Source organism: Pectinophora gossypiella, chromosome 7, assembly GCF_024362695.1.
Source record: "Pectinophora gossypiella chromosome 7, ilPecGoss1.1, whole genome shotgun sequence".
Taxonomy (NCBI): domain Eukaryota; kingdom Metazoa; phylum Arthropoda; class Insecta; order Lepidoptera; family Gelechiidae; genus Pectinophora; species Pectinophora gossypiella.
Window position 1 is genome coordinate 16,429,273 of NC_065410.1, and position 16,032 is coordinate 16,445,304.

General features: G+C 38.6%; 1 protein-coding gene across 7 annotated transcripts in view; it reads right to left on the reverse strand.

Annotated features, from left to right (window-relative positions):
* LOC126368388 (TBC1 domain family member 15) overlaps nt 1–14,546 on the reverse strand; it is a 39,208-nt gene extending 24,662 nt beyond the window's left edge. For 4 of the 7 annotated variants that reach the window (XM_050012353.1, XM_050012347.1, XM_050012352.1 and 1 more), the window contains exons 1-6: nt 14,322–14,546; nt 7,367–7,559; nt 6,434–6,725; nt 5,495–5,670; nt 4,226–4,397; nt 643–760 (exon numbers count right to left, since the gene is read on the reverse strand). In XM_050012353.1, coding sequence (XP_049868310.1) covers nt 643–760; nt 4,226–4,397; nt 5,495–5,670; nt 6,434–6,725; nt 7,367–7,559; nt 14,322–14,363 — 993 coding nt within the window. In that variant the 5' untranslated portion in view covers nt 14,364–14,546. The remainder of the gene's footprint in view (nt 1–642; nt 761–4,225; nt 4,398–5,494; nt 5,671–6,433; nt 6,726–7,366; nt 7,560–14,321) is intronic. The other 3 variants (XM_050012350.1, XM_050012349.1, XM_050012351.1) reach the window with 3 other exon arrangements.
* Nucleotides 14,547–16,032: the final 1,486 nt, after the last annotated feature.

Below are 16,032 nucleotides of genomic sequence, written 5' to 3' on the forward strand. Positions count from 1 at the left end.
CCCACAGAAACCCCGATCCGTAATGAGGCGGACACAGCCACAAGTCAAGACAACTTGCTGGCACTGTTTATACGAAGTCCTAAGATGGATATGATGAACCTTACTTTAGTGTCAACGGATCAGTCTATCATAAGGAGCATACTCCACCACCCTGCTCCAGTGCAGGTAACGGCTTAACGCGTCTTCCAAGCACGAAATCTACTTATTTTTTTTTTGACAATCGGGTGGTTCATCCTGCAATGTCCTAGCCAAACAAAGGACAGTCTCACAAAGCCCAACGCTTTAACCACTCAACCATAGAGGCTGTTAAAGTATTACCAATTTTATATCTACCTTTTTCAATGGCAAGTAAAAATGCCCTACGGAACCTACAATATTATTATGTCACTGTACTTCATAAATCAGAATCATTTATTCATCGTAATTATCATGGATAAACTTGTTGAAGGTCAATGTAACATTTTTGAATTTACGTCATTTCGCAAGGTGTTATTTATGGCTGAGGAGAAGAAATGACAAGAAACTGCAACAGCATCTGTTATTTAATAACTAGAGGAACACATTTAATACTAGACATTTTTACCATTTAGGTAATCATTAATATACGTACATAAATAAACAAAACATCTGTTATAAACTTACCCCTCTAAATATCAGCTGTTTAACCCCCTCCACTTCCATGACCCTGCCTTCGGTGTCCTGCAAGCCGTCCCATTTCTCCGTGGACAGTGGGGTGCCTCTGTAAATGAATATGGGACATCTACTTTCAAGTGTAACACCCACGGCGACCGAGTCGTGAGGGAAGGATAATGTGGCCCTTCAACATCTTTAAACATCACCATCTCCCTAGCGTTATCCTGTTTTCACAGGCTCCATTAGATTCCGAACCTAGCCAAGCCCGCTTAAATCTATGGCGGCAGAAGTGTTCTCCCACCCCCTTTATCGCCCCATCGGAAAGCCTTCCGCCTGGAAGCAACCTAGCGTGGTCGACATGGAAGTCCTTAAACAGGCTCCGGACACAGGTTGGCCGCTGCAAGGATCTCTGCAGGTGGGGATACCTTGTTGATGGTTGCGATGAGTGCGAGTGTGGAGTATCACCACAAACTACCGTAAGCGTGGCCAATTACTGGTCAGCAAAAATTTAATATCGATCGCCATCGACTCGCAAAGAAGAAGAAGAAGGGTCCGCTTACCTAACCTGAAGATTTGACAGGTCTAGTTTTACAAAAGCAACTACCTGCTTTCCATCCAACACGGCACACCCCGGACACTTCATACAAAAAACCTCGTTTTACACAGACACTACACATTGACGTTACCGTACACGCGCATCTGTGTATGTGACGTCTGACGCCTATACGATTGAAGACTAGATTAAGACCGAGGGGAGTGAGGTAAACGTAGCTCATCCGCTGGTGGGGAGCGGAGAGTTGCCGTTTTATACGTAGTATTATTCCGTCTATGACGAAGACCAGCCCAACACAGGTTATGTCAACACAGGTTACCTCAGAAACTAATTTCTCAGCAAAGTTCGAAGAACGCGTGATAATAGGCTACTTGACAACCTAGTCAAATGACATACTTTTTACGAAACGTCAAAACGAAAGTTCGAATTCGTGTTTGGACCACAGATATTGAAATCACGTGGTTTCCAGAACTTTTGCCCACCATCATCAGCCGTACGACGCCCACTGCTGGGCATAGGCCTCCCCCAAGGATCTCCACGACGATCGGTCCTGCGCTGCCCGCATCCAGCGGCTTCCCGCGACCTTCACCAGATCGTCGGTCCACCTTGTAGCGGGCCTACCCACTGAGCGTCGTCCGAACTTTTGCCCGGTTAATGGCAATAGGCTCGCTCCCTAGTCCGAAAGTGGGATTTATTAAAGTGTAGGTAAGAGTAAGATAATATAATATGAACGAGTAAGAGAGAAACAGGAACGTGAGACAGAGATGCAAGATACGTGTGTGAAAGAGAAAAGATATGAGTGAAGACGTAGTCGGTTGAACAGAGTGGAAGAGCGAGAGATATGAGAATTCTTCTATCGTTTGTGTTGAGAGGTGGATTACCAGTCCCATCACTCTAACTTCAGGGTTACTATTGAGCCGCCAAAGGCCCTACTAACTTACATCAGTAAATAGTAACCGGGATCAACGGCTTAACGTGCCGTCCGAAGTACGGATCATCTTACTTTCGGGCAATCAAGTGATCAGTCTGTAATGTTCTAAGCAAACTAGAGATCACATCGTGATATGTCCCCACCGGGATTGAACCCGGGACCTCCGGGTCGTGAGCCCAACGCTTAAACCACCAGACCACAGAGGCTGTTATAATAATTATTATATTACTACATACATAACATTTTATTTTCTTACACTACTACTATAAAACCAATTACTTTGTTATATACCAAACAAAAGTGTTTTAACTATTGTTAAAAAAAGGTGTGTTTGTTGTAAAAAAGCAAATAAATAGTAAGTGAAGTTAAGTATTAATAATGGTGGCCATACACCATCCTTCCTATCGTCCAATCGGCATGACGCGATCGATTGGATCAAATCGAATTGACCGTATGTGGGCGTGGATTGTGCCGTCAAATAGATTGGACATGCCAATCCACGCCCACATACGGTCAATTCGATTTGATCCAATCGATCGCGTCATGCCGATTGGACGATAGGAAGGATGGTGTATGGCCACCATAAGAGCTAACAAAAGTTCAAGAAAGACGACACAATGACTTAAGATTGAGAAGGGAATGTTAAGTTGGTTTGGACACGTAGAGCGGATGAAGGATTATAGGATTACGAAAGCAGTATATAAAGCGAAGGTTGATGGTAGGGCTGCCAGAGGGAGAGGTGTGTCAGGATCGAAGCAAACGGAATTCCATAGTCTCTGCTTACCCCGGTGGGAAATAGGCGTGAGTTTATGTAATAAAACTTCAAGGTGAATATATCACTTTTAAAAAGAAGACCATAACCAACCAATCTATGATTTGACAATTTTTATTTTTAATTTTATTTTTAGACTTAGAAGGACGTACATTGACCAAATTGGAGATGTCCTTAGAAAAGGTTCAGTACGATCTACTCTAAATCGGCGTGCGTGTACGAAACGATTGATGAATGCGGAGGAAGCAAGAGAAGCGTGTCAGGATCGAAAAAAATGGAATTCCTTAATCTCTGCTTACCCTGGTGGGAAATACGCGTGAGTTTATGTATGTATGTAATTATATTAAAAATATTTTTGAGTTTGACTAGAATCTCGCCCGATGGTAAGTAATAGTATTTTGATTATAGATAGTTGACCTTGAAAATAATCTAGTATCGATATATCCAATATTCAATATTCTTTATTTGCATACTATGATGGTGCACAAGTTGTTAAGTTACATGAGTTTCACATCATAGACCCTATCGGGCACAACAAAATAGAATTTTAAAAGAGAGGAGGAAGCTTTTCGAATAGTAGCATCAGTATCATTAAGGTATTCACTAGTGCTGTAGTTACATTTATTAATGAGAAGTTCTTTTATTTTTTTAATAAAGATTTTGTCACTTTTTTCTTCATTTAATATGTTAGGCAGTTTATTTTAAATTTTGATGGACATCACATATGGGCTAGAAGAATGTAGGACGAGTCTAGATATAGGTAAATTTAATCTTTTTCCATGACGCAAGACGCATGATCAATAGGGGTCTAGCGAGCAGCACTAATTCACTCTAGTTTTGAGAAAGATTCAAAGAATATTCGGGGAGAAAGCAGTGACGCGAATTAATAAGTTATCGGCCCAGCAGTGCGCGCGATTGCAAATTAAACAAACTAAATCAACATCCCCAAGCGTTATCCCGTTTTACAAGGTCCACTTACCTAACCTGAATATTTGACAGGTCCGGTTTTTTACAGAAGCGACTGCCCGTCTGACCTACCAACCCGCAAAGTGAAACCAACTAAACAATTTAAACTACAAAACCACGAAACAACGAAAACTGAATTTTGCCTGATTTCGAATAAAAAAAATTAAATTCCGCCATTTCCCATTTAACTAAACTAAGTCTCCTTTGTAAGCTTCTTTTATTTTGGTGCAATAAAGTACATTTGAATTGAACGCAAGGAAAAGCCCCAAAAAGAAGAAACAGAAGCAGGTGCACAAAACAATGACGATGATAGACAAAATGGTGATGAACTGATGATGAAGAAGCCACATTGAAAGCTGAAGCAACTCACCTAGGTATGCTTGGACGGGGCGGCAACGTAGGCTTGACGCTTATAACCTCATATTCGTCACTCCTAGTGACTGTTGTGGCGTCTTCTAAGGCACTCATACTCTTGGTAAGGAGGTCTGCCACCTCCTCCGAGACGTCCCTCTTGCCGTTCACGCCTTCGTTGCCGTAGTATACTGAAACAGGAGCCAAATAACCTCAATAGGTCTAGATTTCCAAACATGAACAATTGGATAGTTTCCTAGGTCAAAGATAAATTATAAAATTCTGATTACTAAATCATCAACATCAGCCGTACGACGCCCACTACTGGGCATAGGCCTCCCCCAAGGATCTCCACGACGATCGGTCCTGCGCTGCCTGCATCCAGCGGCTTCCCGCGACCTTCACCAGATCGTCGGTCCACCGTGTAGCGGGCCTACCCACTGAGCGTCGTCCGACACATGGTCGCCATTCTAGAACCTTTCCGCCCCAGCGGCCATCGGTTGCCCTCGCTATGTGTCCTGCCCACTGCCACTTCAGCTTTGCAATTCTCCGAGCTATGTCGGTGACTTTAGTTCTCCTGCGGATCTCCTCATTTCTGATTCGATCGAGTAGGGAAATACCAAGCATAGCTCTCTCCATTGCCCGCTGAGCGACACCGAGCCTCCTAACGAGACCCATAGTAAGCGGCCACGTCTCACTACTAAATAAATACTAAATAAAGATAAAGAATTTTTACTTTTACCAGAATCTCGCCACAGCGACATAGAGAGACTCGAGGCCTTTGAAATGTGGTGTTGAAGGAGGATGGAAAGAATAAGTTTGACTGAAAGAGTTACTAATGAGGAAGTGTAAGAGTAAGGGAAAAGAGACAAATTTTAAGAGTTATTGAGGACAGAAGAGGCAAGTTGATTGGACACTATGAAGTGTCGACGACACGACAAATTTATTAAAATCATCATAGAAGGGACCAGGAAAGAGAGGAAGGACACGACCAAGAAGAGCTTACATGGAACAGATTAAAGAGAAGGCGAACGTCATGTCTTATAAGGAAGTGAAATAATTGGCATTTGATAGACAAAAATGGAGAATGCTACACCGGCAAGAGTGTGGCTCTTAAATTAGCGATGTGAGCGACAGATGTCAGTGACTTACCAATATCAGTGAGCGACAGATGTTAGTGACTCACCAATATCAGTGAGCGACAGGTGTCAGTGACTTACCAATATCAGTGAGCGACAGATGTCAGTGACTTAACAATATCAGTGAGCGACAGATGTCAGTGACTTACCAATATCAGTGAGTTTAGAGAAGGCCTCCATGGTGGTCTCGTACGGGCGCTGCTTGAAGTTGGACACCAGGTTCCAGACGACGTCTGTAGTGTTCTCTGTGAAGATGTCCAGCTCGGCAAACGAGCGGTTCAGTACTTGTGACTCTGTGTTCGGTTCCACTACCACGTATGTGTTCCTGTGGAGCGATTGCAAATTAATTGGCGTAGTAAAAAACCTAGGGAGTCTACATACGTGCTTAAAAAACGTAATATGTCCCACTGCTGGGCACAGGCCTCCCCTAAAATCGACCGGAGGGGGTATGGAGCATACTCCGCCACGCTGTTCCAATGCAGGTTCGCGCAACCTAACACCTTACTAGAGGAAATCTGACAAACAGCTTGAAACCTATTTGATATTGAAGACCTAAACGGCCCTAGAGGACCAATGTTTGAACGTTAGGCTCACGATCTGGAAACCCCGGGTTCGGTTGCCGGCTAAATAATAACTCTGATACCAAAGTCGTTGACAGCGGTCATTGACCATCCCGACACGAAAGAGAGACCATATGGTTTATGAAATCTATCTCGGAACTTCGATACTAAGTGTTGCTGCAAAATGCCTTGCGACATCGCTCACGTAACTACCTAGAATAGGGTAGTTTCCAACTAATCAAGTCAGTTACTTTTTACTAAACGTCAAAACACGAAATTACTACGGAATTTGTATGAAAAAGCAACCTGTGACGTCATAGAAAAACGTGACAAAATGTCGCACTTATTATTACGATTTTCTTTATTAAAATTCATAAGTAAATTAAAAAGAAAACGTCTTTATTTAGTAATCAGAATTTTATAATTGATCTTTGACCTAGGAAACTACCCAATTACTGATGTAAGTTGACAGTTTGTCTATCAAAAGCAAATGCAAATTCCACTCCTCCATCTCTACCAAAAAATTACCTGTCGTGCCTAGTCTTAGCAGATTTGACATGATTCTTGAGGTTGGCCACGAAAACTTCGGCGTTCCCGTGCTGGAAATACAGCGTAGTCTGCCATACTCCTGGCTTTGTGGATAGTTGCAGCTGTTGGTTATTCCTTGTTACTCTGAAGCTCTTCAGTTCTGCCAGAGGTATCTTGATGATCCTAGCTCGTGCTGTGGCGTAGTCAGACGTCATGTTACCACTAAGAGTACGTTGGCGACGACCTGAGGAATTTCGAGGAGCTGTATAGTGACAGGTTACCAACCCATCGCCTATAAAGTGGAGGTTTGAAATGGGTTTATTAGGATCAATGATGAGGTGAGTTTAACTTAGTGCTTGCTCACGTTGACTCGGCGCGAAAATATCAAACACACGGTTCGATATCGAAGTGTTCACGCGTGTTGTACATGAACAAGCACTTCGCATAAGCTGTTTATGTTCCAAAGGCGCTTTGCTCAGGATGCTGGAATAAAGCTGATGATATGATACAAAATAAACAATAAAACAAGCAAATAGGCGAGCTTATTTCAATTTTAAGCAGACCAGTAGGGCTAACATGCGCAAATGATAAAATTTTGTCACGGCAATTTTCTCGATTCTGACGATAGATTTATGTCGTTCTGTCAAAATACGAACAAGATCCCATGGCAGGCATATTAGGGAAAAAGAACTTATCGATTTCGACAAAATTTATTTAATCGCTCGATAATTTTATCACGTTGCGCATGTTAACCCTGCAAGGTTTACTTTTAATTCACGTTTGACACTTTCAAGGATCCATAAGTCAATGATTTTGAACTATTGTCTTTCTTGCCTTCCATACACAATTGATGCTTTCTCAAATGTTCAAAGAAAACTAAGATCTGTGAAAGTGTCAGGGGTGAATTGAAAACAACCCTGTGTCCTAACTTACCAATAGTGTTAACAACCGCCCATTCTTGGTCCTGAGTGTCAGAATCAATGGTGATAAGGTCCAAAGGTCTCCATTCTATGCATTTGCTGTTGTCTGGATTCTGTACGACGCATAGCATCCCGATAGAGTTGAGGTCTGTGATTGGACGGCCAATGCACGCTTTGAGCAGAACGCCATCTTGCGTGAATAGGTCCTGGGGAAGACATGTTGTGGTCTAAACGCGAATTTGCTATGGTATCAACGTGTTGACATTACTTGAGGTATAGTTTGACCACGAACGGTATACCGTGCCTGGCTAAGGCTGGTCGTGTTGTGGATGGATTTTCGTTGGAATCCAACTCATGCACACGATCATATAAGCGTTCTTCTTCCGTGTGGGTTGTGAGACCAATGACCGACGTCATCAACCCGCCACGATTGACACCAGTCAATTACACCGCCAGGGTTGCTATAAAACCGCCAAAGGCCCCTGACTCATGATGACTCATGTAACAACCCTTCGAAAAATCATGTTACCTTCGGACAATCAGGTGATCAGTCTACAAGGTCCTAAACAAACTAGGGATCACAAAGTGATTTTTGTGCTATAATCCCACCGGGATTCGAACCCGTGATAGTAAAAAGATTATTATTATTAGGTATATTTGATGTTGGAGAATGAAGAAATTTGGAAATATTGAATTGAAGGGATTTTACCTGAGGAACACCGTAGTACAATTACTGCTTTATCCCGTTTTTTACAGGGTCCGCTTACCTAACTTGAAGATTTGACAGGTCCGGTTTTTTACAGAAGCGACTGCATGTCTGACCTTCCAACCCGCGAAGGGAAAACCAGCCCAATACAGATTAGGTCACCTCCGAAAATGCATTTCTCAAGAATGTGGGTTTCCTCACGATGTTTTCCTTCACCGCTGAGCACGTGGTAATAATTTGTGATCCAAACATGAATTCGAAAACAAATTCGGCAATCATTGGTTTAAGCCTGTGCTGGATTGGACGACCTCAAAGTGAGAGGCAAGCGTTCTACCGACTGGGCTACCACGGCTCGGTTAGTCTAAAAGATCTGTATTTAACCAAAAACCTCGAATCCAATTTGGAAACAATCCAGAAGCAATATATTTTTTATTTTTTTTAATAAGAATAGCAAAATCACACAATTACCGGTACCATTACATGCTATTTTTCAACCAAAATCATCACCTTCATTCAATTTTCATAAATAAATAAATATAAGCTCACGACTGTATTCCCAAGTGGGGCAGTCAGTACAGCCAATGATGAACTACCCTCATTTCACCGAACTTTATACGAGCATTCTTAGTATATAATATTTATAGAATGGTGCTAATTCCTGTAAACACAATCTAATTTTATTTTAAGTCATATCTGTCATTTTCTTATCCGCCGAAAAGGAAAGGGACGGGTAATAGACAAGCATAACATTTATGGAACACACGTCAATTTTAAGCATAAATCTAAAACAACGGTGTAAAAATTTTACACTGGCCAATAACCTGACAGAATTATGTTGACAGCACACGGCAAATGGTTTGCATACCAGCGAGATACCTTTTTGATTCGCCCGGGTTATCCATTCATTTACTCATTCTTTCTAAAATTAAGAGCTGTCAATCATCCGTCCCTTTCCTTTTCGGTGAATAAGAAAATGACAGGTATAACTTAAAATAAAATTAGATGGCGTCTGCAGGAATTAGCACCAATATCGTTGTAATTGTATTTTTTGTTTCTATACCACACACCTGTGCTTAGGGAAACTCACAAGGAGAAAATTTAATCGAAAACGTCTAACTCGGACGGGACTCCAACCCGCACCTCTTGTCAAGCCGGGACGAGCATTAACATTTAATAGAAATACTCTTTATTTGCTTTTGAAAAGGGTACATTAATAGATGGATGTTAATAAAAGTCCCTCCTTATCAGCTATCAACAATAGCATGCAAATATTGTTTGAATTTAGAAACATTTCCAATAAAAAAAAATAGTCCTTTCATTTATCATTATTTGTCAGACTTCGTTTATTTGTTTCCAATAATTTATCATTTATATCATTTACAACACATTTTTCCAATTCAATATTTTTGGGATAAAAATTCTTTGACGCCATAAAATTTACAGAATAGGTTAATCAATTTCATTTTTTCTTTGTGGGTGTCCCAGTGTCCCTAAAGGGTGATTGATATAAATCTCTTTGTCTCTCTTCTCTTTGTTCGTTATACATAAAAATACATCTCATATTTTAATGTAGCAATAAAATATGACATGCCCGCCCATGCAATTCGAAGCATCGTTTTTAAGTGCAGCCTGGGTCTCACCAAATGTGCGTGGAGTGTTAAAACTTACATAATAATGAATGTTGAGTGTGACCTGAGGAGAAATATACAGGTAATATATTTATAAAATGATCCACGAAATTAACAAAAATGTAATATTACGACCTTGTCCGTTACGCAGTTTCACAATAAATGATTCTTATTCTTATAACTCAAGAGAACACAATATATTTTAATTTTATTTATTTTTTGCAATAGCAACACTACTTTTCCAGTCACTGAGGTTTTTTTAATATTATGCTTTATATACAACTACACAAAACGAATAAAATTAGCGTCTTCACCTAGTTTCGAATGGGTATGAGTCCTATTACTCATTAAAACGTAGCATGATTAGAATGACAGCAGAACAGAGATATAGTACATCGCCTAGCGCGAAAGAGACGAGGGATATATCCCTTTCGCAAACCTTATACAGCTTAGTACTAGTGTTGCCCGACAATCAACTGTATATCGATTGATAATCGATTGTGTTATTAGACCCTAAATTATCTAAACATCGATTGTAAAATAATTGCAATACTACCAAGTGTATCGATTATTTCGATATAATCGGTTGAATCAATAGTCATGTATCGATTATCTCAATATAACCGATTTAATCGTAATACTATTATTTTACAATCTAATCGATTAGGTCTAACAATTATTATTTTTTCGATTTACAATTGTAGAATTTCCAATTTAGATAGTATCGATTTATTCGATAATGATCATTGTATAAACCGACAATTAAACTTAATGTTATGGTGCCACATTGTCAACCGATCAGCCATTCAATGGTGTATCAATCATCATGTTAGTGAAGATAGATAGATAAAATACTTTATTGAGCACAATGGACACAAAACACTAACATAACATAGCCCACGACTAATGCCAATTGGGGTAGTCAGAGGTACAGCCATCGTGAACTAAGTACCCACACCTCACCGAGCTTTCTGTTAGACCAACATGATAGGTGGCGAGCCGTTTCGCCGTCTATATTGGTACCGGTTTCAGTTTTTACAACATGTGCAGATAAGCAACTGTTCTTCATTTGCTCCCCATGCACACATGTAAAGGATTATCTATTTAAAAATAACATAGTTTATCAAACAAAGATATCTAAATAAAATGTATGTATTATAGATAAGATGACTCAACCATTTGTATGTTTGAGATAAGGATTGTTTTATTGTTTTCCTCGTTTTCTAGCATTTACTATCGAATAACTTTTTTTTAATTCTTAATATGTAATGACCGACTGAATGGGATTGTCGCATGCACCCTGAGAGAGGTATTCCAGCCGCACCGCTCAGAGGGGATAGATAGATAGATAGATAAAATACTTTATTGAGCACAATGGACACAAAATACACACATCGGGGATCGGGGATGTTTACATCTATCCAATTTTTCGTCAATCACGACGTTTTATTCAAACAAAAATCGACCTTATTATTACTGCACTGTGATCGTTATTTGTAGGCTTGTATACTGATCGTGGTTTTACTGTGGAAATACCACGATCACCCACGATGGACAAAATTATTGCCGACGAAGTTTAGAAAAATCGACCTTATTACTGCACTGCTGTTATTTGTAGTTTTCCGTGGAAATACCACGGTAAAACTAAGATCAGCATACGACCCTACAAATAACGATCACAGTGCAGTAAGAATAAGGTCGATTTTTGTTTGAATAAAAAGTCATGATTGACGAATGTTGGATAGATGTAATATCCCCTCTGAGCGGTGGGCACGGATCGTCACGCACTGGGTGCCTCATGACGGGTACATGCGTCGTGGTAGACCTCTAAAGAGATGGCGCGACGATTTGGACGTTTGCTGGAGGAACTGGCCAGAGGACCACGAAAAATGGAAAGAGGAAAGGGGCGCCTTTGTCCGGCAGTGGAATCTTGTACGCTAGATTAGATTAGAATTTGTAATAATACATGTTATGACATGTACAGTCATGAGCAATATAATGTACCCACTTTAGAACTCTGTCGCATTAACATATTTGACATTTAGTGAGACTTACAGTTCAATTTGTCAAAAATGTTAATGTGGTATAGTACCAAAGTGTATACATATTAATGCTGGTGAGCGTATTTTTATAACTAAAATTTTAAAATATATGCATGATTGATACTTATCAAATCAATCCATCATTATCACTTGATAATGATGGATTGATGACATTAAGACCTAGGTCTTCGTCTTGACAATATATTTTAAAGGTCTCTCTATTATATCAAGTACTTTTTATTACTGAAGGAACATACAATTATTAATATACTAATTGCATGTACAGATCTCATAATTTGCCATTGAAATCAATTAAAAATATCCAGTAATTATTCATTATTGCATCCTACTGAGGTGCATTATTTGTGATATTATTATAAAGACAGGGAGGAGTGGAAGAAGGGAAGAGAGGCCTTTGCCCTGCAGTAGGACATTGAAGGCTATTAATAATAATTATTATTATTATAAAGGCTGTCCAACAATGGAAGCATAAGCCTCAATAAAAGAACTGCTGAAAGTACAAGGACTGATTGCAAGATTATACATGATTATACACATATATAAAGGGTACCCGTAGCTTAGAGTGACAGAGCAGGCAAAATTACACCTATTGTGAAGTCCCAGTTCCAAAACACTGAAAGAATTTAAAAAAATCTAGATAATATCCAAAAATTTACACAATATTTATTTGCTGGTAAGCAGACACATTTAATTAGTGATTCATGTAAAAAATAAAACTACCTACATCAAAGTTTTTAAATAGTTCCAATGTTCTTTGAAAATCCAAACCCCATTGCTTAACTATTGTGTCTGGAAATCTCAGTATTACAAGGTTGAGGGAGTGCCCCATCCCATGGCATAACAAAATATATGTTACCCGTCACTCTCTCACAGTACTGCACAGAAAGAGACAGATGATCTCTGTCGCGGCGAGAAAGAGTGGCGTGCTTACGGTGCTAGGCCCGCAGGTATGCTAAATCCTATGACAAGCCGCCAATGCTAGCCCTTTGATGACGTAAGTGTTAACATTAAATTGATATATCCAACATTTCAAGAATGTAAATTTTATTATAGAAAATTAAGTGAATTACTGCTCAATGTATGTAATTACTATTACTTGTCACATACATAAATCTCATTAAAACTGTTAAATTTCCTTGCAAAGTAAATTAGAAACATTGGTAGGTAATTTATTTTTATGAAATGGCAACGCAGGGTGGGGTGATGTTAGCTGGGCTAACCTTGAAATGTTTTTCTTATACCATCCCCATCCTATGAATTTGCCATGGTTCTCAGAAGATCATAACTGCACCACTGGTTCTAATCTAAATAAAATATTAATTTTAATAACTTGAAAGTTACTTTTAGTAGTTTTACACATACAAGAAGCGTACATTAATTAAAAATTGAAATTGAAAACTTAATATATGTAAAAAAACATATAGGATTATTTGCAAAAAATAGCGATCGGCACATTGTTAATACCCGGAATAAAAATAAACTTGCTTTACAAGTCAGTCGATTACATAAGATTACTAAATCTTTTAAGGGGCAATGTATACGTTTTTACAATAAGATTCCCATTGACATTCAGAATTTGCCTTTCAACTGCTTTAAGAAAGTAGTTAAACAAAAACTTTACAAAAAAGGTTATTATAAAGTTAGTGATTATTTAGAAGATATGAATGCATGGGATTAACTGTCTGAGAACTGATATTAGGCAGCTAAATTACTCAATTGTATATCAATATTTTATGTTTATTTTTATTTTTTTTTAAAAGAACGTCTAGGGCCCTGTGCCGAGGTTTTTCTTGCAGCTTCTTTTCCCCGGCTATACAGGTTGTGAGAAGCTGCAGTAGTTTTAGGCGGATGAGACGTTCGTTATGTAAAAATTGACGATTCAAAGTGTAACTATGTTACCTACTGAATAAAGATATTTTTGAATTTTTTGAATTACAAATAGGGTAGATGACCAAGTAAAAGGTAAATTTTAAAATGTTAATCTAGAAATTGAATTGCCTCATTTGTGAATTACGTAACAATAAGTGCAGCATGCCACTATTTTGTATTCTCTTATAAATGCCATAAACTGATTTTGATGTTTCAAAAAAAGTAAGTCTCTCATTCGACTGGCTTGTCATCTAGCCTATTAGAACATCAACTACAGTTAATTGTAGGTACATTGTTATCTTAATTACTATAATTAGTAGGTATTAGCATTGGTCATTAAAACTAATGACTAGCATAAAAAAAAATAATTTCAATAAAACCTTTTCCTAAATATAAACAAGGCACCAGAAGGATAAGCGAACTATCAGTGATCTATTATTGCCGCTCTAAATAAAAAACCATATGCCTAATCAAATCTACCTTCTCCTTAAAAATAAAATGTAAAATATGATATGACCTATGAACTAAGCATGAGTTTGTGACGCAATTGCGAAGCGCATTAAAACATCACAGCCCCAACGAGAGGAAATTACAAGAGTAAATTACTACGTTTGTATTTACAGAGCTGCCAAGGTCACGTGGGCCGAGCGAGCAACAAAACAAAGAAATAAAATAAAAGCCCGATACACAAATAAAACTTACCTTGCACTGGTCCGGAATATCTTCGACCGAACTCGAAGACATGGTGAATTGTTGTAACTAACAGCAAAACACAAGGATTCCGTCAACAATCACCACGATTCATCCCCAAAAGAGACGCCAAAGCATAGCTTTTGTGTAATTTAGTCAACAAAAAAAATGGTAAACATGCCATTCGTTTGGGATAAAACCAATCGAAGCACCCCATACACAAGCAAGATACACGTAAGTTTGATGTCAGCCTAGGAAGTCAGCTGTCAAGTGATCGCGTCGTACTTGTTGGCTGACATACTATTATACTTACGACATAAATGACATGAACATATTTTTAAATTTACATCGTGCAAATTCTTTAAAATATTATCTCGATGTACTTCATGTAAAAATAATTATCAGTCAGCCAGACTCAGACTGTCTGTAACACAGATAAAAATAATTTTGTCTTGTTTGTGGGGGTCATAAGTAAATACTATTATTTACAGTGGCAACACTGTGACGAATTATGGAAATATGATTGTTTTTTTAGGCGTTTTGGCGGGAACGGGAACGGGACAGTTGCTTTCTTCATTGAATAATCTAAATAATACGAAGTGGTGTTTTGTGGTTAATAATCGCATTAAGTTGGTCGGAAAACATTCGCGACAGTGTTATTATATCGGAATATTCAATAATCAAAGTGTAGGTATCTATCTATTTTGGCAGGCGGCTTCATGGCTCGAAAGTTTATGCGGACTTTTGAGTTGATTCGTTTAGGGTTCGGAGTAGGAGTCTATTTCGAGGGTGGGGGCCTAGGTTTCATCATCATCATTCATCACCTTTCATCATTTAATTAATCATCAAGAAAAAAAATACGTAAGACATGGCTGTATGGGCATAGTTCCCTTTGCCTTACTCTTCGGGGAAAACAAAAAAATATATAGTTTTTTATTATTTAGTAATTAATTTGTGTTATTTTGTACATTACATAAGATCACACCTATTTTCCGTTGGGGTAGGCAGACCACGGGAATTTCTACTATCCTGGCACTTCCACTTTCGCTTCTTCCACTCACATCAAACACCTCATACTTGCATGCTCGCCGGTTTTATATAAATATGCCTCTGCCATTAAGTACATGATGTTTTTTTTTTTAATTAATAATGATGTACCTACCCGAGTAGTGAGAAAATAGGTAATTATCACGTTAAATATGTACAACTCCATCTATGTATTTTCCTGAGGAACGCAGTCTGGAAAATCCCTCATTAGCTTGGCTCTCACCCGATGCAATTTAAGATAACAGCCCTGAGTCATAGATGTATAAGGTATCATGTAATATACCATGACAAATATACCTCTACAATATACATAGCGCCCAAATAGCCACCCCATCTGGGCGCGAACCACTGTTATGTTAACTAGGTACCTATATGTACCTACTGTCCAACCAGATGAACATGATTAGAATAGGGGTTTCGAAAAAGGAAATGAAAAAATATAGGAATGTGTTTGCCAAAAAATACTTTTTATTTCATAATTTTTAAAACTTTAGTTAACACAGCATAAACTTCGTACTTATATGAAAAGATTAGGTAAGTATTTAAAGTGTTACTAACTTTAATACTATTATTATGTTTAATTATTTAAATAGATCGAAAGCACAAAAATAAAGTAAGCAAAATTGACGTAATTTATAAAAGTAGATTCTATAAAAATAAAAGATGATGATAAGAG